The sequence below is a fragment of the Dipodomys ordii genome, unplaced genomic scaffold (assembly GCF_000151885.1).
Source record: "Dipodomys ordii isolate 6190 unplaced genomic scaffold, Dord_2.0 Scaffold45, whole genome shotgun sequence".
Lineage (NCBI taxonomy): Eukaryota > Metazoa > Chordata > Mammalia > Rodentia > Heteromyidae > Dipodomys > Dipodomys ordii.
The window spans coordinates 1,103,716-1,131,570 of NW_012267261.1; the positions used below are offsets into that span (position 1 = coordinate 1,103,716).

The window sequence follows — 27,855 nt, forward strand, 5'->3', positions numbered from 1 at the left end:
ATTTACCTCAACCATGGAAAGTGATGTGCCAACCATATTTGCATATTAAAACTGAAAACTGATTTGCATGTTATTTCAGTGTCTTGTGTCACGTTCAGGCATCTGTCAATCCCACTAGATAGAAACAGCTTGTACAGTAAGAAAGTGTTTCTGCACTTATAAAATTGAAAATCTAGGTGGCTTCGGGGTTTTTTGTTCTTTATTTTTTGTTTTTAAAATTTTTTAATGCCAGCCAGTCCTGAGCTTGAACTCAGGGCCTAGGTGCTATTGCTGGTTTTTTTTTTTTTTTTACTCAAGGCTAGCACTCTACTACTTGAGCCACAGCTCCACTTCTGGCTTTTTAATGGTTAATTGGAGATGAGTCTCATGGACTTTCCTCCCCTGGTTGACTTTGAACCACAGTCCTCAGATCTCAACCTCCTGAGTAGCTAGGATTACAGTCATGAGCCATCAATGCCCAGCTATATTTTTAAACTATTCCACACCTTGGTCTTTCCATTCTTCCTTTAATCCATATAGGAAAAACAAAAGAAAATTCTTGAAACACATGTTTTTAAAAGCATGCTGGTTAGGATCCAGTGGCTGACCTCTAAAATCCTAGTTACTCAAGAGGCTGAAATCTGGTTATGGGTTCTGAGCCAGCCTGGGAAGACAAAACCTTGAGACTCTTCTCTCTGGTTGGCAAGCAAAAAAGCAGAAGTGGTATTTTATCTCAAGTTGTTAAAGTGTCAGCTTTGAGTGAAAAAGCCAGTAAGAGCACACAACTTTCTGAGTTCAAGCCCCAGAACCACCACACATGTATTCCCCCCCACACACACAATAGATAAATAGGGAGAGAGAGGGAGGGAGAGAGAGAGAGAAAGAGACAGACAGAGAGACAGAGAGAGGCAAGGGGTAAGGGGAGAGATAACCTGCTTTTTATTTCCTGAAAGCTATTTTGTCTTTGTTACTGTTCCATGCAATTTTAAACTTATAAAGACAAAAATGCTCATAATCTCATTATCCTGATATAAGCCTCACAAACATTTTGATATGTTCAGCTAGTGTATGTTTTATGGTATTCCCCCTATACATAGGCAATATATTTTTATATATTGGTAATGGTCACATGTACCACTTTAGTATATTCATGTTTTGTTTTTTGCTTTTTTTCCTGCTACAGGAGTTTTCACTTAGGGCTGGGCGCACCCTGTTGCTTGACTGACACTCTGCCAGTTGAGCCATGCCTCCACGACAGCTCTTTGCTAGATATTTTGGAAATGGAGTCTCACAGACTTTTCTGCCTAGGCTGTTTCCAACCTCTCTCCTCTCAGTCTCAGCTTCCTGGGTAGCTAGGATTGCAGGTGTAAGCCCCTGCCCCTGGCTTATATTCCTGTTTCTTAACATTACAATAGGCACATGAGTATCATGGAACAAGCAAAACATTTAACAACAAAGGGCTAGGGGACTCTATTTTGCTCAGACAAGGAATGTGAACCATAGGAAGGGCTGAAGCCTCAGTAAGAGAAATGTTATGGTCTTTTCTCGATATCCTTTTATGAAAAGGGCACTACCCAGTTGGGTTTCTTTTCTATGTTATCATGAAAAACTCCTCTTCCCTACATGGAGTAGAACAAACCTTTGTACTGTAATCAAGTAGAGATGAAACACCTTCCCAGGGAAAGTCACTGCCAGGTACTAGCGAAGCACAGCCTTGACTAAGCCAAGATTTTAATTGAAAACCATTGTGAGAAACAGTTCTTCCCATTCATTGAACTTGTATGTCATCAGTCTTGTTGAAATGAAGTCAACCAATAGAAACAGTGCCTTGTAACTCTCCTGCCTTTGATCCTGTCAATTCTCTTATACATAACATGGATAACAAGTAATCATTGGGCAAGAGGCTATGTATTATGAGAATGCCTTCTTTTAGCATCCTATATACAAATTTAGATAGATAAGAGCTTCCTACCCAACAAAGATACTAGTTTAAGGACCTCCAGCACAGGGGTGTAGAAAGCAAGCAGTGAAGTGCTTGCTTCCTGACCTTCCCTAATGCTGAGGATATGGGGCTGCTCCTTCTGGCTTTTCTGCCTGGGGTCGATCAGTCAGGTTAGCAGCAGTACTTCTTGTCTTGTCTGCCCCAGGCTCATGGAGGAAGAAAGACACAAGGGAAACTACTCTGTTCTCAAACAGGCAAATACAGGCCTCATATCACTGTTTCTGTTTTGGTGGCACAAGTTGGGATGTAGAAAGGTCATTGATTTGGAGGACCAGAAAAGCATACATTTCACTATACAATACAAGATTGATAGTTCAAAGTACTCAGAGTAATTACATCACTTGCTAATACAGCAATCTCTCCTAATAAGTAAAGCTGTCATTTAGGTTAGCTTTAATATTTTACAATGCTCCTTCAGATGAATGAGAAATTATATATGATAAAAATCAGTAATAGAAAAGCAAATCCTAGAGGAACTTAAATGGCATGGTAGATATGAAGATAGCATGCTCCAAGCTCAGATACTCTTGAGGCTTTCAACAGACAGGAACTCTGACAGCTATCTGGGAGAGGTCACTTTCTCTAAGCTTGACAAGAGCAACATGAAACCTTGCTATGCAAAATAGCATGACCTGCTCAGTGGACACCCAGTCCTTTCTCCTGGCTACAGTCTTATTATCAGCAACACTTTGCTGAAATGCAGTTGCATCAGTCTTTGGTTATGATTCCACCTTTGGTGACTTAGAGCCATCAGTGTGTGACATGAACAAGGGAAGATGAAAAAGAAGAGTTTGTAAGGAAAAAAACCAAACTTTTGAAAGTTGAAGGTTGGATTAAAAGCTAGGATCCACCTTTTCTTTTAAAAAAAAAAATTGTGTGCTAGGAGTAGGGCTTGAACTCAGGTTCTGAGTGGTCTTCCTTTGTTTTCTTTCCCCTCAAGGTTGGTACTCCTATCACGTGAATCACAGCTTCATTTCTGGCTTTTTTTGTGGTTAATTGGGAATAAGAGTCCAGTGGATTTTCGTGACTGCAATGGCATTAAACTGCAATTCTCATATCTCAAGCTCTTGAATAACTAGGATTACAGGCGTAGGCCCCTACCACCTTTTCTTGTCATAAGTTCCAAGGTTTTATCCCTATACTTTTACCAGTGATTCTTAAAGGAAATTGAACTTAAGAAGAACCAAGAACATGTATTATTCAAATGCAACTGATATAAGCACCTTTGTGGCTTTGTCATTTTAAATAAAATAGGCAGATCTTCATCTTCTTACAACTTGATTGCTCCATGGCACATTGTTTTTTAACATGACACATAATAGATATTCAGCAAAACTCATCTGCCCTTGGCCAAATGAGTACTCCTTCCATTTAATCAGCGAGACATTTTTAAGAGTAGACATATGATACACAGTAAGAGTCAGAAAGTAGAAACAACCACAGGAAATCGCTGTCTGTGAGCTTGACACAGCTAAACGGGGAGGGGGAACAGAAGGAAAATATCAAAAAATATATATTTTTTTCTGGCAGGCTTTCAGCTCTAAAATGGGGCTAATTCTACCTTTTGAAAAGAAGATAATTTCAATGTTTCTTTTTTTCAAGAACACATAATTGAAGTCATTTTCCCTCTCAGAGAAGGAACCTCGTGTACATCATTACAAATGGACAAGAAAAATGAACATCTCGGGTACCCAGAGTGATAGAGTATTCATTATCATGTAATCTTTCTGAATATTTTGGCTGCTGTTTCCTGATGTTTTATCTGCCTGGGTAACACTTTTCTTGTAAAATTCAGATATGTGCTAAATTCAAGTTATTTAACATGGGAGAAAAGTGACCCACTATAAGGTCTCTGTCTGAGTAACTGGAGAAGGACATGGTGACAGACATTGGGTATCCTTTTTATAACATTGCTCCTTAGCAATGGATGTTAAGGACAGAGATTCTAGGTAGTAAGGTGTTTTCCTGAGAGAAGGATGATTGAGTCTTTCTTCCTTTCAACCAGGGAAGAGGGATGGGAGGATAGTTAACTTTTCTACATTTTTTTGAACCAGTTTTGGAGCTTGAACTTAGGGCCTGAGTTTTGTCCTTTTGTCAGTCAAGGCCAGCACTCTCCACTTTTTTGCTGATTAATTGGAATTAAGAAGTCTCATGGACTTTCCTGCCCAGGCTGGCTTCCAACAACAATCCTTAGATCTCAGCTTCCTGTGTAGCTAGGATTAGAGCCGTGAGCCACCTGCGCCCAGGCTTTCTACATTTTTTATTTCATAACTGAAGTGTAGTGAAAGTTCAATGTGCTGCAGAAGCCCTGTGAACTGTCCACTGCTTACTCAGATGAAGAGTGCTGAATGGAGTTCTGGATGTTTCTAGACGATGCTGACAAGTGGTTTGCCTCCTCTTATAAGTGGAAATCTCTGTAATAATGAGGTTTCCACTTACTCAATGTGAGTCTGTTTTTATAGACTACAAAGTCTCTGTAAATATAGATATCTTTGATTGCACACCAAAGATCAGTAATGATGAGCTCTGCATAGTAGCAGTACAAAAAATATGATAGAGTAGAATCAAGGCCATCTTTGAAAAAAAAAAAAAGATTATTTTACACATGAAGAACTGAGGCCCAGGAAATGGGGAAGATTTGACCAAAGTTCTTGGGCCAGTTAAAGACAGAAGCAAATTAAAGGTGTGTAGTCATAGCTGCTTTGTTGAATGGTAACCCCTTTATACAACTACTTAATGATAACAACAACAACAACAAAAAAAAGATGTTTGATCCAGGTGCTGTGGTGGTTCATGCCTGTAATCCTAGCTACTCAGGAAGCTGAGATCTCAGGATCACGATTCTGTGCCAAGCCAGGCAGGAAAGTCCATGAAACTCTTATCTCTAGTTAATCACCAGAACACCAGAAGTGGAGCTGTGGCTCAAAGTGATAGAGTGCCAATATTGAGCAAAAGAGCTCAGGGACAGCACCCAAGCCCTGAATTCAAGCCCATAACAGACAAAAAGATGTTCTAAACAGTCAGGTCTTCTGTAAGCATGTGATAATATGCAAAGCACTTATATCCTATGTAAGAAAATGTAAAACACTTCAACTGTTGTGAAGTGTTATAGAAATATGATGACTATTGGTACTGGTGTTCTTGCTGAAATGGGTAGAATTTTGCTGTGCCTATGTCCCTTGTGAAAATAAGTCTTCACTATTGCCTTCCTTACCAAGGACCTTAGACCCATGAGGAGGCTAAAAACTTTGCATGGTACAAAACCTTCCCTTTCCTGACCATCATCAGGCCCTCAAGCGAGAAACATGTAATGACAAAGAAAACCTAATTATGACCTCAAATTAAAGTCATCTCTTTCTAGCAATCTCAACTCAGAGCATGGTTTTTTGGACCTTACTGCTTATACCATTTTGTAATTGTCTATTTTCATGTCTTTTCTCCCCTGAACTATAAGTTATCAGAGGCAGAAACTCCTAATGATATTTAAAAGTTGGTATTTAACTTGATATTTATAGTTCTTGGCACTTGGCAATCTCTTAGGAAGAATATATTAAGCAAATTTTGGAGTCCTTTGATAAGTCACATATGGATCATATAATGTTTGCCTTTAATTATTGATAGTTATACTTAAAAATACATTTTTCCCCTTAGGAAATCCAAAAGACTTTGTGTATATATATCACAATTTCTTTGTTTTGCATTAATACATTATTATCCTTCATACAGAGTTGCTCACTTATCTTCTTGAGTCATAGTTTCTTCATCCATATTACAGGCTCAGGATTGCATATTATATAGGACTCTCTTGTCTAAGTATCATGAAATGTAAGTGTGAAGGACTGACTTTGAATTTCTGGCTTCAATTTACAGAGGATAGATTCAGTCTCCTTGCTACCTTTCTTTATATACAAAGAGAATCAGGTACATATCACTCTTAGACATATAGTAGTGTACTTTTCCCTATGAGTTCACCCTTTGTCTAGAAGGAGGAATTATCTCTTGTTGCTTAATAGCTACTGACTTAATTAAAGCAGCTAGCACCGTTGTTATATACTTTTGGAAAGTATTATTGAGTTGGGACAAGGCATAGAATTTGGATTCACATGACAACATATTCGGTTAAGTTCTCCTTTTATTGTGAGCCTGGAGGAAACATACAGCAGATAATGCCTACCTTCACATGCAGGTTGGGGGCTTCAAAGCAGGCCCTTCCTAACCATTGTCTGAAAGTAGTTCATGATCAATATAACAGGAGATACATGTTATCTTACCAATTCTCATAAGACTGTGAAGTGCTTTGACTTGTCCATTGGACAGAAGAGACATTGAAATTATAACTGTTTGACAAGTTTAACTTTAAAGTCCAAGTGAGTGTCATAGTTAAATCCCTATCTGCAGTTGTAAGGATGCTAGCTCCTATTATAGCCTTTTATTGTCTTTGGCCACAAATCTCCATCTCATTACAGCCTCATAGCTCTCCCATTCACCCTGCATTCCAGCGAGAACTTTCCAAATCAGATTAGATCATTCCTTTTCTGAAAGTCCTCATTTCAGTTTCTAATTCCCATTTGAATCCAGTCTTCCCAAATGCAAATATGGTGCCTAATTATGTCTCTGACCCTTCCTAACTTCTTGGAGAAGATGTATAAAATAAACCCTTTAAGAATGAGTGGATAAACTACTAAACAAAATGATAAGTACATGATTTAATAGTTTCTAACCTACACACCAATTATTCTTAATAGGGCAAAGCAATGTTTGCAGTTCAGAAGATGCTTTCAGCTTAACATGGAGTGTTTTTTAGGATAAATGAATGAGTATAATATGATCCCTTGCCTTGACTTTACTGTAACTAATCTTGTCCAGATATTTTTAGGTTTCAGTTTTACTTAATCTCACAATCAATATATCAATGTAATAATTCTGGAGATCATACAACTATTTTGTATGACACCTGGCATAGATTCTAATATCTAATACAAATGTTAGAACAGTGAAGTAAAATCTTAGGGTAATGTTAATGACTGACATGAAGATTTCTTGAGCCTTTCAGCTTTCTGCATGTTTGTAGTTCAAGTCCATGTACATTTGAGGAAATGGAAACATGGAAAATTTAAAGAAAAGGTCAAAAAGCTACCTGTGAACATCATTATCTATGCTGAGAAAGCATTTTATGTCCTAGACAACAGACAAGTAATACCCATTTTGGAGTTGTCGTGGTAACTGCTGCTAGTAGAGCTGATAACTTTTTCTAGGATTTTCACATCTAATAACTCAGACTACTGAAGGTAATAGAGAATGGACATACAACTCCTTTGCATAAACATCTGGCAGAAGCATTCTCAATCTACATCTCTGTCCATTGTTAATGGCCATCACCATTGGCATTTCCAAACTTTTAAAATGAATGTTTCTGTTTCTGGAACTCTTTGATTCAAGGAGTTGGAGATGATATTGAAATGATCAGTTTTAGCATAGGAAAAGGAAAAATAAATTCTGTTTATGTGCATAATGGAAGGCTAATTTATACCTGCATCTTTTTTTCCTATATGGTTGATTATTTCATGTATTTGACCTTTGATTCTCTTGACATTATTATACTTTTGCTCACTATTTGAACACCAGCTCAGTGCCATTCTACTGATATATCATTCCTATTTGACATTTGCCTGTTTGTATGGCTACAGTTTAAAAAAAAAAGCTATATAATTAAAACCACTACTCAACTCTGTTAACTGAAACAAAAAGCAATTTATTTTCTAGAGTCCTTGACCCCCCAAAATGTCTCATTTCTAATCTTAACTTTTATGTATGGATAGAAATATATAAATGTTGGTTGTTACTCCGATACGACTTTTTTCACCTGAGTTTGAGTACCTTCTACCTGAATGTTTCTTCTCTACTCTAATATCTCTTTCCAGGAAACTTTCTTCTCAGCCTATGTGAAAAGTCCCTTTTGATACCTAATTATTCACTCTCTACATTTGCTTTGTCTTTATTAACATGCCCTAAGGTATTCCTCTTCACTAACATATTTTTAAGAAGGAAAGTGTTGGTTTGTTCATCTTTCTAATAAATGTACAAATGAATTAATATACAATGCACAAAAGGAAATGTACTCATTACCTTACTTGTGTAATTGTAATCCCTCTGTACTTCATCTTTATAATAACAAAAAAGTAAATAAATAAATATACAAATGATATGTAGTGACTGGTTAGCTATTGCTTTACAAAATAGATGACTGCTATTGCCAAATGACTCATGTAGATAAGGCAAATGAATCAAGAGATGTGTCCAAGCTCAGATCCATAAAATTGGTAAAAATCTTCATCTCCAAATGGATCAGCCCATTGCCTTTTTATCCCCTGTACAAGCACAGCTCATTCTGTTGATGTCTAGACTATAATTAAAGAGATATTACATTTTGCCTTTCAGGGTGGACACACAGGGCCTATGGGGCCTCCATCATTCCGCCCTGAAGATGAACTTGAGCACCTGACCAAAAAGATGCTGTATGACATGGAAAATCCACCTTCTGATGAATACTTCGGTGAGTGGTTTTAGAGCTGACTTCTGAAGTTAATGTTGTATTCTTATTTGCGTACTTAGTAATGAGGACTATTTCCAACTCCACTAATAAGAAACATTTGAGTCCTGATGCATGAAAGATGATTTGCACACACATATCACAGAAGTTTTGAGGTTTATGCTAAAAGACCAGCATAAATCAATGGAGTATCTACTCAGCTTGTACTAAAATCTCAGTGGTTGTTGAGGTTACCTAAGATACAAATTTAAATGTTTCTGACAATTCATTAGGTTTCATTAGATCAAGCCAGGATTTCTGCATGCATTCAGAATGATCACTACCTGAAAATTTCTGTGAAGTCTAGAATCTGGTATGATCTAAACTCTGAATTCTCAGTTCTTTTCAGGAAAAGATAATCTCTTTGAATTTTTCTTTTTTTTTCCTCTCCAGGACAGTTAATTCTTTTAGTTCATGATTGTTAAATGTATGAATTATGTGCCTTTCGTGAGGTGCTTAGGAGCACACAGTTCATCAGGGAGGTTGTAATATTTCAGAGAGAGGTAGAAAGACATAGAGGTAGAGGTAAGCTGTGCACCAATGGCTCACACCTGTAATCCTAGCTACTCAGGAGGCTGAAATCTGAGGACCATGATTCAAAGCCAGTCTAGGCAAGAAAATCCATAGGATTCTTATCTCCAATAACTACTTAGAAAAACCTGGAAGTTGTTCAAGTGGCTCAAATGGTAGATTGCTAGCCTTGAGCACCAAGAAGCTCAGGGACAGCACCCAGGCCCTGAGTTCAAGCCCCAAGCCAAAAGGTAGAGGGGTCTGAAGGCCAAGGTCCAATATTCCAAATTTTAAAGTCTCCATGAGGAACATCAGGAATGCTTTATAACATGAGTTTATGGGCAGCCAGCTGGTAGCTCATGCCTGTAATTCTAGCTACTGAAGAGGTTGAGCTTGGAGGATTGTGCTAAGACTCTTAATCTCTGATTAACTACCAAAAAGCTGGAAGTTGGGCTATGGCTCAAGTGGTATAGTCTCACCCTGGAGCAAAAAAGCAAAGGGACAACATCCAACCCTTAACCCAAGTCTCAGTACCAGCACATGCATGCGTGTGCACATACACACACACACACACTCTCTCTCTCTCTCTCTCTCACACACACACATACACACACACTAAAAGAAAGAAAAAGAAAAAGAGAATACTTGGTAGTACTTGAATCAAGGTCTTTTAAACCAGAAATTCTCATTTTTTTTGTTAACACTGTTTTCTACTCAGTCTGTTGAAGACCCATATTTCTATAGCATAATTAAAATGATTTCTTTTTGGGAGAAATTATTTTATTAGTACATATTATTTAAATTAATTTTATTAGCCTAAATTAGTTAGACTAATAATTAGGATTTAATTATAATATTTCCATACATACATATCACATACTTTGATCATATTCCCCCTTTCTATTATTCCTTCTTATTTCCCCAAAATTAATTTCAAGGAAAAGAAATTTAAAAGTATGAAGTTCAAAAGTAGTCCAAAATGAGAGACCAATTTTTATCATCAGATTTAAGACAAAAAAAATCATTCTTTTAAATTTTGTAATAGTTTTTAAATATGCAGACTGTATTTCTGCAAACAGTGACAAATAGTTCTTAGATGGATGCCTAGAGGGCTACTTTTTTAGTAGCTTCTTGAAGGACAATTACATAGAGGGAAGCAATGTGAATAAAGGCTTTAAGATAGAAAATTTCACAAAGCATTTGCTTTTAATGTTTGCTGTTTCCCCTTTACCAGAGCCTCTCAATTTTTTCTAAAGACTGTTCTCCACTCAGTTAGATGGATGGTAATATTTTTGTAGCATATAATCAAATTTTGGGAAACTAAATTTGTAAATACTCCTCTGTTTCTACATTTGTCTCTTCATAGGGTGGTAAGATAAACAAAGACCATATTTTGAGTAGCTCCCAATGCCATGGGAACTGTGCTATAGATAAGAACTTGGCCTCCAAACACAAGGGACTTTGATGTGAATGGCAACTCTTAACTGTAGCTGAGAACGAAAAGTCAGGATGAAAAGGATTAGTTAACAGAATCACCAGTGACTCATTAAACACTTCCCAAACATTTTCTCTGTGACTGTAACTGTAAAGGGAATTAGATATACCTAAATGCAGAGAGACTGTCCTCAATGGCTTCACAGGTACTCATAACAGTTGGAAAGACACACATATGACTAATTTCAGTGCAGCTGTCAACATGTATTGAATCTGACATAGGCACTTAGTGATTATGGAAGACAGGAGCAATAAACATAAGAGAAAGATATTTATATAGCATTGCATTTGCATTAGGAGAACCTGGCTCAGTAGAACTAGAAGAAGGTCTTCTCTTGCTCTCTATCAGAATGTTACCTTATGTCTATTCTGGGCCAGAAGTGACATTGTCAACACCATTTTGAAGGATTTTTTTCTTTCTTGCAATGACATTCCCAGCATCAACTAACCTCCCATCATCTATATGTTTTCTTCATTATTTCCCTATTTGCTACTAGAATTTTCATTCAAACAGTGGGCTCCAATTTGCTGTAGGGAATCACCTTTAGTAAGTGCTTCCACATCAAAGAGCCCGCTGCCCTAGGGAGTGAGGAGGAACCCAGTGTCAGGAGATATGGTGTCAGAAGCCATGGGGTCCCTTGGGGTCCTGTGGCTTTCTTGCTCTGCTGTTTTTTTTTCTAAACCTTAAATGGAGTCATAATAAACCTTTTTTTTCTTTTTGGAACTTCACCACTCATAGTTTTATTGATATTTGAAATACAATTGCAATTATGGTATGCCTAATAGTATTGGGAGGGATTTCACAATATTACCACACGAGTATAGAAAAAGCACCAGAACATTGGAGAAACTTACTTGGAACCAACTGAATCGAAGTGATGAGACAAAAATGAAATGTGAGGTGAGAGGTTAACAACAGCACTTATGGAACAATTTTGCCAAGATATTAACTATCGTCTATTAGGAATGAAAAAGAAAAAAATCCAGATAATAGGACAGTCTTCAACATTTTCAGTATAATAGAACATTGTTCTAGCCAAAGAGATTAAATGACCACTTCATTCAAATCAGTCTGAATTTGAGTATCACATCCATTGTGAATCATTGAATTGGGGGTGAATAATAAGGGATTTGGGGAATTTTATATAAATTTTAGCATGAACTATATATTTGAAAATTTATGTTAATTTCTTGAGTATATCAATTGTATTGTGGTTTTGTGGGAAAATATTCTTCCTTTTAGGAGCTACATGGTGTAGTACAAGGTGACATGTGAAGATATCTGTCACTTATGGAACTTATTTTAAACATAGACAGACAGACAGACAGATAGATAGATAGGAAATAGGTAAGATTCTTTAAAAAAGGAGGGAGAAGAAGGAAGGAAGGGAGGGAAGGAAGGAGGAGGGAAGGAAGAAGGAAGGAAGGAAGGCATGAAGGAAGGAAGGCAGGAAGGAAGGAGAAACATGGATGGATGGATATTGATAGAGGGAGGAATGTATTTCATGAAGTGAGATTAATAGGCTACAATTACAGTAAGTACACAGCTACAAGGACTTTCCTCCTCTACTAAAATATATTAAAGTTGTCACCAATGAATTATCTAAGAATACTTCCTTGGGTGGACAAAATGGAGAGAATAATAAAGTAGTGTTGTAATTCCTGCCTTTATTAAACTTTATTAAAGATATAATTATCTTTACTGTATGCCCATTTGTTTTTAGTCACATGTGTTTCCATTATTGGTGAGGTGAAAAATCATGATGGAAGTGGTAACAAAATCTGATATTTACTTAAAGTTTCACAAGTTTACACAGAAAAAACCAGCCACAGCATGACTAACAGGTCTGGGGATTATGTCTTTACTTTTCTCAAGAGAAAATAGATTCAGATAGACAATGAATTGTGTGAGGTCCTATAGCTTAGTAAGTTCAGGATTTGGACTTTTGTCACATCCATTCAGATTTCTTGCCATTATAGAAAGCCTTGATCTCTCCGTGGAGCCTGTCAGCAGTTGACTGTTAGGATGTTGTGTCATTCCCTCCCTTCTGAAGTCTCCAACTGAGAGATTGAGAGACTACTTCTGCCCATGGGCATATGCTTTAAATTCTGGACTTCAGAGTCACCAGTGATATATGTCATCACTCTTATACATGTTGCAGTGGCTGATGGGACACTAATATATGCCCATTTGTCATCTCTCTAATATGTACCTTAGAGAGACAGCACACTTAAAATAGCTACTCTATCAACCTTGTTACCTTACCTCTTCTGTTGACTTTGGCAAAAGAAAATCACTAAGTTCGTTCTTTTTTTCTCAAGTCAGTCTTCAAGCAAAACTGTCAATTATATCTCATATGTGTATATTAAAAAGAATTCCTTCTGAAAATATGCTAGTTTTATTTAGTTTTTCTGTACCATCCTGTTTGCCTTTCTTATAAATTATAATCATCTGATTATAACATTAGGAAAATGCCTAAATGCGATAGCATTATACAGCTTTTGGAAGAGTAAACATTTATACGCTTGGAATTAACTTTAGGCTACACAGATTTTCTGGGCAAGCCAGGAAAAATATCAGCTGACATTCCTATCATACAGTGGGCCTCTAAAACACTACTCTTTGTTGGGGGGAGGGGTGGAGGAAGAATCATAGAAGGAAATGGAAGAAAATGGAGAAAATTCATACAAGATTCAATTATCTGGATGGTGAATCATCAGCCTAACTTATTTGCAACCAGGCTACATCTTTTGTCTCAAGTTCTTTCTTCTTGATGCAATCTATTTTCCTGGATATCTAGAAAAAAAAAGTATGTTTATACCTGAAGAGATTGTCAGTTTCAGTGACAGATGCTTATACTGACCAATGGATGATGAGTTCTCAGTTATTATAATTTAGGGTAAATTCTGCACTGAGGAGGAGAATTTTTAGATTAACTAGCAAAATGAATATAAGAGCAAGGTATCATTGCTAGCAAATTGAGGAGTCAGTATGACTACATTCCAGATCTGAGTTCATCTTTCTCAGATAGCTTAGGGGAGAAAATATAGAGGAAAGTTGAATTTGTCTATAGACAGTTTTGAGAAAATTCCCAAATATTTTCCATGTCACTTGATAAGTTCAGAGCCTCCAAATTTTGTGCCTGCATTTATTCTTAAAGAAAGTGTGCTTGCATGTGAAAAATTTCATCAGTCTCTGTCTGTGGCCAGGGTAATCTACATAATAGGATTCTGGATGAGAAGATCCTTGGGATGAAAGCATTATTAGAATATAGTATCTCTGGGGATGGATATTGTAATATTTCTGAAGATGGACTGAAAATATCTGGAAGTATATTTTAAGCATAGAGCTGTAATTATCTTAGCATTGTGTACATAATGCTGTCTTGTTCCTTTGAAAAAAAAAACTAAAGTATGTAGATTTTAAAACTGTTTAGTGAGCTATTTGAAGAATCACTATGTCTTCAAATCAGCACTAGGTAAATTATCTTTAAAGAACTTGGCATGTAGCCAAGAGAATTTTTTGTTTATTTTTGAGCATTGTTAGTGGAGGGATATTGAAAAAAAAAGATTTATAGAGCCAAAATTTTGTTCCAGTAGAACTTGGCTTTATTCTACCAAAGAATGGTTGGACAGAAACAAAAGATATAAGGCAGCGGTTTGTAATATATGTAAAACAGGATGAAAAGTGTGAATTGATAATGTGTTATCATTGCTTAACTCATACATAGCCCCTCACCATACATGATGCTTGGTATCTTCTTAAGATATAGAGGACCTTTGATGTTCATGAATAGGAACTAAGTGTCTAGAACAATACAGGCAAACAGCCATGTCCTTTCTGTATTTGTTGGATCTGTCGACATAAGAGCATTTTTCAGAACACGTTGACTAAGATTTTCAGGAGACTAAGAGTGATTATTTGAGATACAGTTGACGATATGGAAGAAAGAAAATCTAGAGCCCTGACTGATTTCTACTGAAAGACTGCCATATGCAAAAGAAATCTGACTTAATATTAGTAATTCCAAAGCTTCAAAGAAAGGCATGTGGTAAGAGCTTCCAGCTTCCTAAAATGAAGTTCTTGGAAGTTCTTGAAGTTCCTAAAATTCTTCAAAGTTCTTAGCCTAAATTATTTGCTTGAGAATTCTTTGTATACTCAAAAAATTGTTAAGTGACTTCTCAACCACGGTCCAACTCTGATATTTTGCAGCTTAGTCCTCTATATTGCTTGGGAATGTATGTTTTACACTTAATTCCTAGTGCTAACTCAGATTATTTTTATTATATGATTACAACTAACTTGTATATATATATTTATTTATAAGGCAGTTTTATAGTTATTGTATCATATGAGTTAGACACCAGCCCTGCAAAATACAGTGTATTTATGTTTATTTGGCATATGACAATACTCAAGTCTAGACTGATTAAGAGGGTCTCCACTCTTCAAGACCTTCCACTTCCCTCATTAATCAGTCAGTGAGTAGCATAAGTATCCTGGGGCCCAGGCCTATTGGATCCAATCCTGATTTCTTTCCAATTAGTACCATAGTGCTGGGTTGTTTATGAACTTTCAGATAGGTAACTTAACGTTCTCTCTGTTGTAGCTTCTTTAATCTGTACAAGTAGTAATGTAATTGCTTTGAGAAGTGAATGAAGGGACTTAACTAGGAAGTGCTTAGTTATTTGTACTTCATTGTTCTTATTATGCAACAAGAAAATTATTTCCAACATGTTTCTTTCAACTACAAAGTAGGAAATGACTTGAGGGGTGGAGGGGTGCTGTCTTTAGTACAAATGAAATCTCAGGCTTCGGAGATTTTGTTTTCACTGATAAATGACCTAATTAATTTAAAACCCCAAAACCACAGTGGAATAAAAATCAGAAAATGAGTGGTTTAGAGAAAAAAGTCATATTGATTTCAGGGTAAAACTGAGTTTCTTGATTTGGGGTTTTTTCCAGCTTTTAAGGTAGTTGTGGGTCATGGGAATAGAATGTTTTGTAGTTGGTGAGAAATATTAAATATGCTTCTTTTTGTGATGGTGACTTAGGGTAAAATGTTTGCTCACAGTAGGATGATATGCACAGCACTAAAATAATTTGAAATATTATGTGTTCTATCTTAGCAAATGTTAATTTTTAATTAATCTGACTAGCATTTTTTAAGCATTGATTTGGAATATTATAATTTTAGCAGAGAAGAATGTGGTCTTAGAAACTATTTAAGACAACTTCTCATTTTCCAGAAAATTGAAATCCAAGTGACTCATTCAGAGTCCTAAGTATACTTGGGAGTGTTTTGTAATTTCCTTTCCAAATATGGAGTAGAAGTTAATCTGATGATAGAAAGAGGAATAGCAGGACTATACAAAGATGAAGACGTAGGCTACCTGATATTTTTTGTGAACTCAGGCCTGGATATACCTTGTTCAAAATTGTGTAAGAACACATTGCCAAAAAGGCCTTCATGAAAGAAAGCCCCCATCCTAGACTTCTTAGCTTCTGGAACTATGAGAAATAAATTTCTTTTCTTTATATAATGAAAAATGACACATTGCATTTAAAATCATTACAATAAAGATCAGTAATTTTCAAGACGTAGGTGTGCATTTTTCCCCTTAGGACAGTTTAATTTTCAAATGCCTAAAAGAGATTCCAGTATCAATTTTGTCTTTTTTTTTACTAACTTTACAAACTTTAATATTTATCATCTACTACAGTAGAATGTAACTGTGAGTATGGGTAACCATTTTTGTTTGGTTCACTCTGGTGTCCTCAATTGTATTTCTAGCAGAAATATGTTTGATATTCTTAATAGCTTGATGAACTAATAAACAAAAATGATAAACATGCATTCATCATAGCAAGAAAGACACAGTATATAATGAACTGTAGAGAGAAATAGTTCATTTGTTTAACAGCTGTTTGTCACTTTTCAAAGCACAAAATATTGGAGTTGAAAGGGATCTTAGACAATATCTAGGAAAAAAAACCCTCATTTTGGGAGTAGATGGAAATAAATTTTCTAGGGTCACAGACAAGTTATAGATAAAACCATGAATTATAATTAAGATTTTCTCATTCTTTTTTTTAATCCACTTAAGTGCACTAGAGGATATTTAATTAGAGTGAGATGTGGTTGCTGCATTCATTGAACGTAAAGGAAAATTGAATTGACACCCTTGGACTTGATCTCTCATGCATGTATCTCTTGTAAAATGTAAGGATTGAACTGATCAATGGAAGTTAAGATTGTATTTTTTAAAATACTAGGTCTCTTATTCCTATATTTTGGGTTTCTTCTGTCATCCCTGGTTCACAAGCTAGTCTCTTCCCTCTGTTTTCTCCTGTTCTAACAGCATTTGTTCAAATAGGCATCCTTTCCCATATGTACAGATTGTCTGTAGCCACCCCATCCTTAAAGCTCCCCCACATAATCTAAATCTCTTCAAGGCCATGGTCTCAAATACAAACTGAAGATACTCATCCAGTTACGTTTGGACCATCATCTATCAGATGAATGAAAAGGCAGAAAAGAGACTCCTACTTTATAACTGAGCGTCTTCTGACTAATAACTGTAGTAGCAAACCTGAAATTGTGGGAGAAAAGGCACTGGTGGAACATACATTTTATGTGCCAAAAATATAATAAAAGGTCTCCATTCGTAGGTTGTATAGAGCTGCATACTGAGATGTAGATGGAGCTGAGACATCAGCCTACAAGTGCTAATTATGCATTTTCTGATCTTAACAGGCAAACAGAGAGTTCACTGAGAACTTCAATTCTTTTTCCCCTTCAAACCACCCTTCCTCCCTACAACCTGAATGCTCCCCACAACTTTGTCTAAAACACAGATGATTATCTCCTTCCAGACTTTGAAGCTACATTAGGATTGTCAGAAGACTTAACTGACTGCCAGTAAAGCCATTGTTTGAACAACTGTGGAGTTCTGCCTCATAGACAGCTGTTGTATTTTTAATTGAGGGGATTCATCCCTCTACAAATATTTGTTGAGTGCCTACTATACCCCAGTCATTATCAAGTACAATGAGAGATAATGAAAATGAGGTAACATAATAGGAAAGGCAAGAAGGCATTTGTGAAGCTTCCTTGTGCCAAGAGATTTGATGTAGGATGAACTTCAGAAGTGCTAGGGAAAATCCACACTTTTCTACCTAAATTCAGGGGATTGTCCCACTGCACTGGGTGACCTGTGTCATATAAAAGGTTAATGGAGGAGCAATGCATTGTCCATCTAGAGTTCCCAGCAAAGACAGGTGAATACTTTTAAGAAAAACGAGCAAGCAATCTTCCATGTCCCTCAAAACAGGAAATCCCAGAAGCAGGTCTAAATTAATGACTAGACCCTAATTCTCTTTCTAATGGTGTCTCTGATACCAGTCATACTGCATTAAATTCAGATTCACCTCAGTGCTACACAGCTTTGATCTCAGTTCTCATTTGGTTGTCTGACTGTCAAAACTTCAATTTGTACAAGTCCGGGACCTGGCTCCATGCCAACCTGACAATGAATATCATTTGGTAAAAATTCAATAAAACAGTATAGAAACATTGTCTGGGAGTGACTTGCTGAAGGATACTAAGAAGAAGCAAGAGGCGGGAGTCATGAAAATCTGTTTTCAACATCTGCCAATTAATTTTCCTTTACTCCGCTGTTCATCCAAGCATAGGATCATGGCAGAGTTAGAGAGGTAGCTTGAAGTCAGCTGGCTGAAGAGTCTTCCACTATTCAGTCCTTGGAGTTTACCTAAATAAGTTTTTACCATGTAGATAAAATAGTTGATTAAAGTATTAGATTTGTGTAGATTAAAGTATTAATTGCTTTTTACCCTAAGGAATTTTAAAAAATCACTAACAGGTTTATGGCTGAAATATTTGAGAAATATGAAGGCCATTCAACAAGAGAAAAAATGGTGGAATTATGGTGACATATTACCTTCAATATTACTCATTAAGTTTTGCAAAAAAAATTGTTTTTTCTGGAGTGTAGCATCTTCATGCCATATTAAGAAACAATGGGATGAATAGTACTAAGATCCTAACTCACCCATTCACAGCAAAATTTCAGGCTAGTCCCCCTTCCATGGCTTTGGTCTCAAAAGAGATTAAACTGCAAATTCTGCCATGATTGAGTCTCTTACTTTCTTTGGCTCAAACCATGTTCACATCTTGTCTTCTTCACATTTTGTCTCACATCCATCTGTAAAATGTAAATGGGTTAGAAAACGGACTACTTCATATAAAATTATAATGTTGCTTGCTTCAGAGTCCTAGAGAGAAACTGAAGCACTCACCCAAGAATTTTATGTATTGGAACATTTTGTGTTCATCTTGATATTGACACCCATTTCTGAGGCTCAGGAGTTTAGTTACTACATGAAAATAGGAACGTAGAATATAAACAATAAGATGTGCTAGCATTAGGTAAGGTAGCATATCTCAGCTTAAGGCTTTTCTGGGTAACAATGGTATTCATGGCACTTGGCATAGGTAAGTGATATTAATATTGGTAACCATTGATGTGACAGTGGTATTTAGGCTAGATAATACAGCACTTCCATTAGAATGAATATTTCATCCTCTGATAGATGGCCTAGTTTAATGAGGACTAATTCGAGTTAGGAAATCCAAGTGTAAGTCTTGTGCCTTCTGTTAGTAACATTGTGACATTTTTTTTGGGTGCTATTCTTGGGACATGCTGTTATTTATTACTGAAAAACTGTTAGCCATCTTCAGATTATTTTGCCAGAAAAGGTTACATACCCAAGGACTTATTAAGACGTGGAGCCAAACTAAGTGATGAACTTAATGGTAGAATACTTTCCTAGCATGAACAAGACACTGAGTACAACAGCCACCACTACAGCAAGGGAGAAGGAAAGGGAAAGAGATTTAGACACACAGACACAGACACAAAAACACAGGGGAGAGACAGAGATAGAACAAAGGTAGAAGTAAAAATCTCAATTTAGAATTTTCTAATGTAAATGAGCTCTTTTATAGATTGTCTAAACTTCCTGAGTTTTCATTGTTTCACTTATTTTAAGAAGTTATTAACTATTTTATATGATTAGCTGGAGAATCAAGTAAAATAAGTAAATGTATAAATCTTTTCTAAACCATAACAGGACACCAAAAATGTACTAGATGTTCATATTGCCTCCCAAAGTAACATGTGGTTTGATTTATGCCATTTATGATTCATGTATAAAAATCATTTCCCCAAAGTTGCATGTTTATCTATGTCTCCATTTGAGTTAAGGTTTTGTGTTTTCTTATGATGTTCACTTGATATAGAAACATAATTAGAGAATATAAAGTGTGTTTTGTAGTCATTCTTTGTGAGAAAGTAACGCAGCATGATCCACCACTGTATTCTCATCTGCTGAGCAAACTATTCTCGCTTTTTAATGTGGAATGCAGAGAAAACTAATTGAAAAAAAAAGAAGACAAAATGAATTTTGACTCAGATGGTATAAGATGAATCATAACCAGCTTTCTCATCTGAGATGTAAAGAAAATGAGCCACCACATACACAGCTTTACTGTCAGTGTCAGCATGATCAATACACGGTGTTTTTCAGCAGAATAGAGAGGTGTCTTTCTCCTAAGCCAAGAATCATGGGTACTATAAATCTAGCTAATTTTTTTCTTTGTCAGTTGTCTGCTGAAATTGCCTTTTTCTTCCATGATTACAACATTTTGTTTCACAGATTTTTTTTGAACCATCAACACTTACTGTTGCCTAAACCACTCCAAAATCTACCTGTATTTTCCTTTAAACAATGAGAGGTCTGTACATCTTGTTGAACATATCTTAGCAGCAACCTGCCCAGGGTAGAATTGACATTTCCTTGAACATAGTTTATATGGGCTTACTGGTATGAATGTTTAAGAAAAAAACTGAAGCTTTTATCCTGCTAGATTCTAAGTAACAAATAGGTGATCTATTTTACTTGAAATATACCTTAAAATAAAGATTTTTGTAGTCACCCTTTCTTCCCTGTAATTCTTATAATTTTCCTTTATTCATACCTTTTATGGGTTTCATTACTCTCATATTTATGTTTCTACATCTCTGTGCCCTACTTTACTGTAAAGTCACTGGGAGAAACCACAGATGCCTAATCTTGTTCTCCTTCTTCCCCAAAGAGCCAAATAAGGAACTAGAATCCAATGCTTTAAAAAAAAAATCTTTCTAAGCCCCTCCCTCCATCAAGACTTTTGCTTGCAATAAAGGTCCTCCACATGATTTGCTTTTCAAAAATTCCCAACACTGATTTTATTTAGCTAAGCTGGCATATAATGAGCACTTTCCATATATGTGTTCAGTGTGAGGGTACTCATGCATGTAACTATGCATATAACTCATACACATATGAGGCAGATACTCTTCTTTTACAATTAGAAAAAGTGAGACAGAGGGCAGTTGAATGGTTTTCCTGAGGTCTAGTAATTGGTGTTTCCAGAGTCTGGCTGTTATCTCTGCATATACTGTATCTGTGACTATAGTTTGCAGAAGGATAGCTAATAGAGACCTGGCAAAAGATGAGACCATAATACCTGTGCTCCTCATATGGTTTTGCTGCCAAATCTTATTCTGAGTCTCCCTCTGCTTCTCTTGGAGAGATAGTTTCTTTAGAATAAGTTGATTCTCTCTGAAGAGTCCAGCTACTGTCCTACAAGCAGGTAGAAATCTAGGTGTGCCTTAGTTCTATTGACACTGTAGCAGTTTTCGGCTGAGACACATATAAGAATAATGGTGCACAATGGGACCATTCCAACAGACTTTAGACAGGTGTTCAACATTATTCCTCTATTCCCCCTCCTCTACCTCTTTCCTCCTCCTCCTCCTCCTCCTCCTTTTTCTCCTCCTCCTCCTCCTTCTCTTTCTCCTTCCTTCTCCTCTTCTTCTTTTATGCCAGTACTAGGGCTTGAACTCAGGGCTTAGGAACTCACTGTCCCTTAGCTTTTTTTGTTCAAAATTGGTATTCTACAACTTGAGTCACAGCTCCATGTCCAGCTTTTTGGTGGTTTATTGGAAATATGAATCCCATGGACTGTCCATTGGCTTCCAACCAAATCTTTATATCTCATTCTCCTATAAATGGATGACAGATTTGAGCCACCATGCCCAGCAATTTTTCTTTTCTAAGCATCATGCTTCTTAATGTACCTTTCTATTCCTATGTTCTTTCTTGATTAGCAATATCTCTGTTCAGAAACTCCTTTCTACTCATTTGTCTCAATCCAGTGCTTCCTAGCCTCACATTTGGAAATAGTTACTTTTGACTTTTAACAGCCTATCACTGGAGCATCTTCTAGTTTAAGGAGACTTAGAAAGTCTGGTCCATTTCACTTGCTTAATAACAAGGATACAGGAACTCATCTTGAAAATAAGGTCACCCTATTGGCATGTCATCAGGCAGAGGAGTGTAAGGCAATAGCTAGCAATTGGCTCTCTCAGTCGGAAGTTGATGCTATTTTAGGCCGTCAGCAGGAGTGTCAATGTATCTGTGAATTTTGGCATTTTATTTCATTAAGGTGGTTCAGGAAGCCAGACACTGATTAACTGATTCTTCGACTTAGTTCCCACTCCTAATTTTGGATGTGTGGTATCTTCAGGCAGCTGTTGTGACATCCTGCTTCTAAAGAAAACTTTCCTTGTTGCTCTGAAAGCAATCCTGGGAAAAAATTACCCCACATCCTACTCTCCTGGATCCTCCAGTGCTATCATTTTGGGTCACAAGTGACATGAGTACTATTGCTTCGGGATGTTCTCACAGGCATGCCAAGGAAATACATTGCAGGGGTGAGTATCCAGATGCCAATTAAAGTTCACCTGAAATAGTGACATTTCCACTGGTGCACTAAGCTCAAGGTGGACTTTGATCACGTAAGAAGATACCTTTGGAAGAAATGGCCTCAATATTTAAGTCAAGAGAAACCCTTATCAGGCCACAAGATTAACTTAGGTAAGATCATGGAAATTTTGGAAACCTTTTGTTGTTGGTAAGAAATGGGCTTCTGAAATTCTTTGTAAATCTACTTTAGATAGAGAGGATACTCATGGTGTGTTTGGTTTTTTTGTATTTTATTTATTTACTCAATAGTAACTGAAAGCCTACTCTGCATCATGCACTGCGCTGGGCATTTCCATTAACAATAATCTAAAAAATGGGAAGGGATGGGAAGGGGAAATAAAGGAGGAGGCTACAATGCTTGATAAGAAATGTACTCATCTTGCCCATGTAATTGTAACCCCTCTGTATAGTATTTTCACAATAAAAAAATCTAAAAAATGCAGATAAGTACTAAAAAAAACTTACAATGTGACAAATGTATTATTAGTGTTTGTTGATATTATGGAAGGGCACAAGTTACAATGGCGTACTAGGATTGGAAACCAGGGGAGGCTTTGCAGCATAGATTAATGAACTTTCCAGATAAACCATGAATTCGGGTGCATTTAAGACAGGCAATTCAGTAGTAACAAATGGATAGGACTGATAGAGAATTGCAAAAAAAAAAAAAAAGTATGGTATGGCTAAAAACCAGAGTGTGGGATGGAGAAATGAGAATAAAAGAATGATCAGTGGACAGATGAAAAGAAGAACTCTTTATTACTAGAGTGTAACATTGTTTCTGAAGGCTCTGGGCATTCATGAAGGGCTTAAAGAAGAGAACAACAAGATCTTAACTGAAAGTCACTCTGGGTTCTATTAGGGGAGGATTGTTGAGTAGGGAATCATTTAGAAGGTGAGAAAGCAGACTGGATTCCATTTGCACTAATCTAAAGAGAATATGGGCCTGGACTAAGGCAGTGTTATTGTGGGCAGTTTGAAGGACAGGGGCCATCACAGCAGGGGATAAGGCATATTCCTGGGCTTTTATCATGGTTAGGTAATGATGTCATTAGCTGAAGTAAGAAACAGAAGTTCACTAGTGATAAACTGAAAGTCTCCTATTGGGGAGCAGTTGAGTTTCATTTATCAGCACTTACTGAATTCCTGCTGTGTGCACTCAGAGTTGTGCATCTTTCACAACATCAGTGACTAAAGCAGGCAATAAGGTCTCTAATGGTTCTTATACTGTTAGGAGGAGAGAAGCATAGGATGTAGTAAGTTAAATATTTAGCATGTCAAATAGAGGTCTATCTTAAGTGCGGGGAGGAGGGAATCAAACAGGTACAGAGTGATAATACTAACTCCTTGGGATGTAGGATGTGGAAATACCATGGTAAATACTGTAATGGAGATAACTGAGTTTCCATTAGTGAAGTCTGCTCAGCTTAATTTTTATTTTCTTTCCATATTTTCATTTTATAAATCACTTCCCTGAAAGAGGAGATAAATAATAATAGCAACATAAACATTTACAGTTACATAGATATATAGACAATAGTTATGTTGCCAAAATTGCATGTACCAGAAGGAAACAAATGAAAACAGTAGCTAAAATATAATAAATAGGAGAGTGGGGGGGAGAAAGAGAGAGAGAGAGAGAGAGAACTCTTAGACACTAATTCTTGTCATTCTGAAAAGCAGATAGTTTGAATTTTTTAAAATCAAAATAAAAGGTCCTTAGATTTAATTCAACTCTAAGTTTAGACAGAGAAACCTTAGTCCTAGAAAGGAAGTCACTTATTCAAAGTAGTTCTAAAATTGAGATGCTCTGACAATTTTTCTAGGGATCCTGTCTAGGCCTAAAGTGTAGCATCTGGATCTGGCTCTATTGCCATAACCTTGAGCACATTCCACCTCTCTGCACCAGTTTACTCGCTGCAAAACAGAGATGATTATTGTAGTCTTTGTGATCATACTTTTGGAAGACTAAAGAAATAATGCATGGATATTACTTACAATAGTCCCTAAAACACAAAGGGTTTGGTAGTTTCACTGCTGTATTGAAGTATCAAGGGTTTTAGGGTATGCTGTAAGCTAGCTGGGCATCATCTACTTGGGTATGAACCTGAGAGCACTTTTTGGATTATGACCAGTTCTTCTTGAGTTGTTGTGTAACTATAAAACACATTAAAATAACTTAGCCATTTATTTTATTCATAGACTTCTAGATAATCCAATCCAGAATGCAGTTCTAAAAATTCCATGCCACAAATGAAACCCTATGCATTAAAGACAGAGGTATATCTTAATCAAATTTGTGTATCTAACACCTTGGAAGTGCTAACAGCCATGTATGGGGTACTACGTGCCAAGCATTATTTAACAGTGATCCCTGCTCCCTAACATTATCATATAGTCATTCATATGTAGATTTTACAGATGAGAACACTGACTTATAGGCCAATTTAGACTTTGTCCAAGGTCACACAGACTTTTAACAGACTTTATAAACTAACGCTCTTTCTTGTTAGCTACCATTCTTCAACTATGTACTATGTACTATTCTTCTATTTATAACCTGATGTCTGTTCTTATGTATAACTTTTAAATAACATAGATGATTGGAGCTTTTTGAACTCTGAGTTTCTTTGTTTTTCACATAAAGACTAAGAAATCACTAGACAAATTACACATACATACACACACACACACACACACACACACACACACACACACACCTCCCTTGTGCATACAACTGGGACTTTAAACAGTAACATAACCTTAGCCTCACACCTACTGTGAAAAGAAATACTCAAGCTGAGAAAAACTAGCTGACTATGGCATATTCCTAAGGTGTGACAGAAGGGAAAAAAATGTTGAAAATTCCTCCAGTCTTCTCTATATCACAGAACAGTAGTAGTAATTTCTTCCACTACTTCTCAGTTCTTTTCTGGTATATCTCCTTGTAGAACCTGGGTCTTATGACTTCCAGTTAAGCAGTTTTCTGGTTTATTCCCCAAACTACGTTTGTAAAAAACACTATGTTCTACTGAATGATCTTAGAGGAAAGCAAGCCAGAAGTCAAGGAGTAATTAATTTGTTAGGATCCTGTTCATTTGCCAACAAATTACTTGGTAAATAAAAGGTCCATTCATTGTGTTTTGCTGATGTTCATGTTTTCACTTGGTGCTAGTTCAGGAGCAGCTCATCAATGTGGAATGTCCCATAATGGTAGATCTATGGGTTGCATAGTCTTATTTGTTTTATTTAGTCTTATTTTCAATTCCTTTGATAACTGAACAAATAGCAGAGATGGTAAAACCCAGTGGGAGAATTATCTCCTATACAGTATTTTGTGAGATCTTTCTTCTCTCTTGAGTCAGTATGTTTAGTAATGACACAGTAGTCTGTACAATTATTTAGTATGCTTTTCTTTTTTTGGTTGGCAATGGGGCTTGAACTCTGGACCTGGGTGCTGTCCCTGAGCTCTTCAGCTCAAGGTGAACACTCTACCACTTGAGCTACAGTGCCACTTCCTATGTGGTATACTTTTTAAGTAATTATCTACAGAATGTATGTCCATCACAAACCTACTATACATCCATCAAAAACTTAGGTATGGTGAAGTAGAATTACTGTCGATCTTTTCTGAGGAGGGAGATGGGCTATAGATGAACTTAGAAGTCTTTGTCCCTAAGAAATTCACAGCTTACTAGATGTTAGAAAATAAAAAAACATACATGTCAATGCTTTTTCATGTGATGAATATAATAAAGAACTCTGTATATCTAGGTATAAGAAAGAATATTGGGGAACTATGGGAAAAATGATACATTAAGGCTTGATATCTGGGCCAAGTCTTAAGGAACAAATAAATTTTTTTCCCCCAGAGGTAAAGACAAGAAAAGTATTAGATGAAAAAGGAAAAAGGCATATGCAATGATGGAGAGGTAGGAAAGCATGCTACTGTGGGAATAGTAACACAGTGTTGCAGACTTCAAAGCAAAAGTTTTCTGGAACTACAGCCGTCATGAGTTGCTGCAGTGGAACCAGAGTCTGGGTACAATGATGAAAGACTCCGTGTGGTATCTTTTGGATGTTTTTTTTGTACAAAATGGGAAATTACCAATCATTATAAAATGATGGGTAACATTAAAGCAGTCATGTATTAAACAAGTGAGGGTAACCACTTCTGTTGCCTTAGAACACTACTAATGGCATAGATAACTTTGTAAAGCCACTTCACAAGAGACAGTAGGGCTGGAAATTTCATGAGAGATGTGTGTGGTGAAAAAAGATGATATTGCTGTCTTTTTTCTCACAGGTCAAAACAGGAAGTGTCTAGGTATGCAGAAATTCAAAGCAAGTCTACTGTATATTTGGTATATTCTGTGAGGACTCAGATTTTTGCATATCAGCGATACTATGTGAGGAATCCACCCGATACAACTGGAGGAAGGCAATCATGTTTTAAAAACTGCAGATGTATGCATATATAGATTACTGTCACCTTAAAAAGAAAGCAAACTCAGAAAGTCATTTCAAGGTCTTGATGACGACCTAAGCATTTGTATGTGCTTAGATAAGACAATGGCTTGGAAAACATGTCCTAATTTTCTCTTGTTTTTCTCTTTTCATCTTTTGTCTTTTGATGAAAGAGATAATATCCAAAATGAAACAAGAGTTTAAGCTAACCACCACCATGTGGCAGTGTGCTGGCTTCATTCTTTCCATCAGCCTTAGAAATCTCATTTCCTTTTTGCCTATCTTGGTCATGAATTGAGTAAATTATCCCAAGGTAAGAGATATCTTGATACACTAATCCTCCCTTGCCTCAGTTTTACTTACTGCAGTTTCAGTCACCTACAGTCAACTATGCCCCAAAATATCACATGGAAATTTCAGAAATAAACAATCCTTCAGTTTTAAAACCGCATAACATGATCATCCAACTCCAGACATGAACGTTTCCTTCAGATAGAATCCCTGTGAGGTAGTCATTTAGCAACCATCTTGGTTACCAGGTTGATCATTGTAAGGGTCAAGTGCTTGTGTCTATTTAACTGCCATTTTCACTTAATAAAAGACCTCAACTCAAAAGGTTTGAAGCAGCATTCCAGATCGGTTGAAGGTGAAATGAAAATTCTCGTTGAGGAAAGGAAAAAAATCTATGTGCTCAGATTCTTAAAGTCCACCATAAGAACAAATTTGAACAGCCATGAAAAATGAAGAAAGGGAAAGTAAAGGAACTTTACACCTTAAGTTGCAAAAGTTGCAGCCAAAAACTTGAGTGATAGTGCTTAGTTAAGGCTGGAAAGCCATTAGATTATAAAGCTCAGTACTTAACTATGATCCAGGCATCCACTGGAGTCCTTGAAATATATTTCCTGAAAATAAGAAAAGACTTTG

At 36.6% G+C, this 27,855-nt stretch overlaps 1 protein-coding gene across 4 annotated transcripts in view; it reads left to right on the forward strand.

Annotated features, from left to right (window-relative positions):
- Lpp (LIM domain containing preferred translocation partner in lipoma) overlaps nt 1-27,855 on the forward strand; it is a 694,475-nt gene that overhangs the window by 504,309 nt on the left and 162,311 nt on the right. For all 4 annotated transcript variants that reach the window (XM_013019488.1, XM_013019487.1, XM_013019486.1 and 1 more), the window contains one exon: nt 8,420-8,534. In XM_013019488.1, the coding sequence (XP_012874942.1) occupies nt 8,420-8,534 (115 nt within the window). The remainder of the gene's footprint in view (nt 1-8,419; nt 8,535-27,855) is intronic.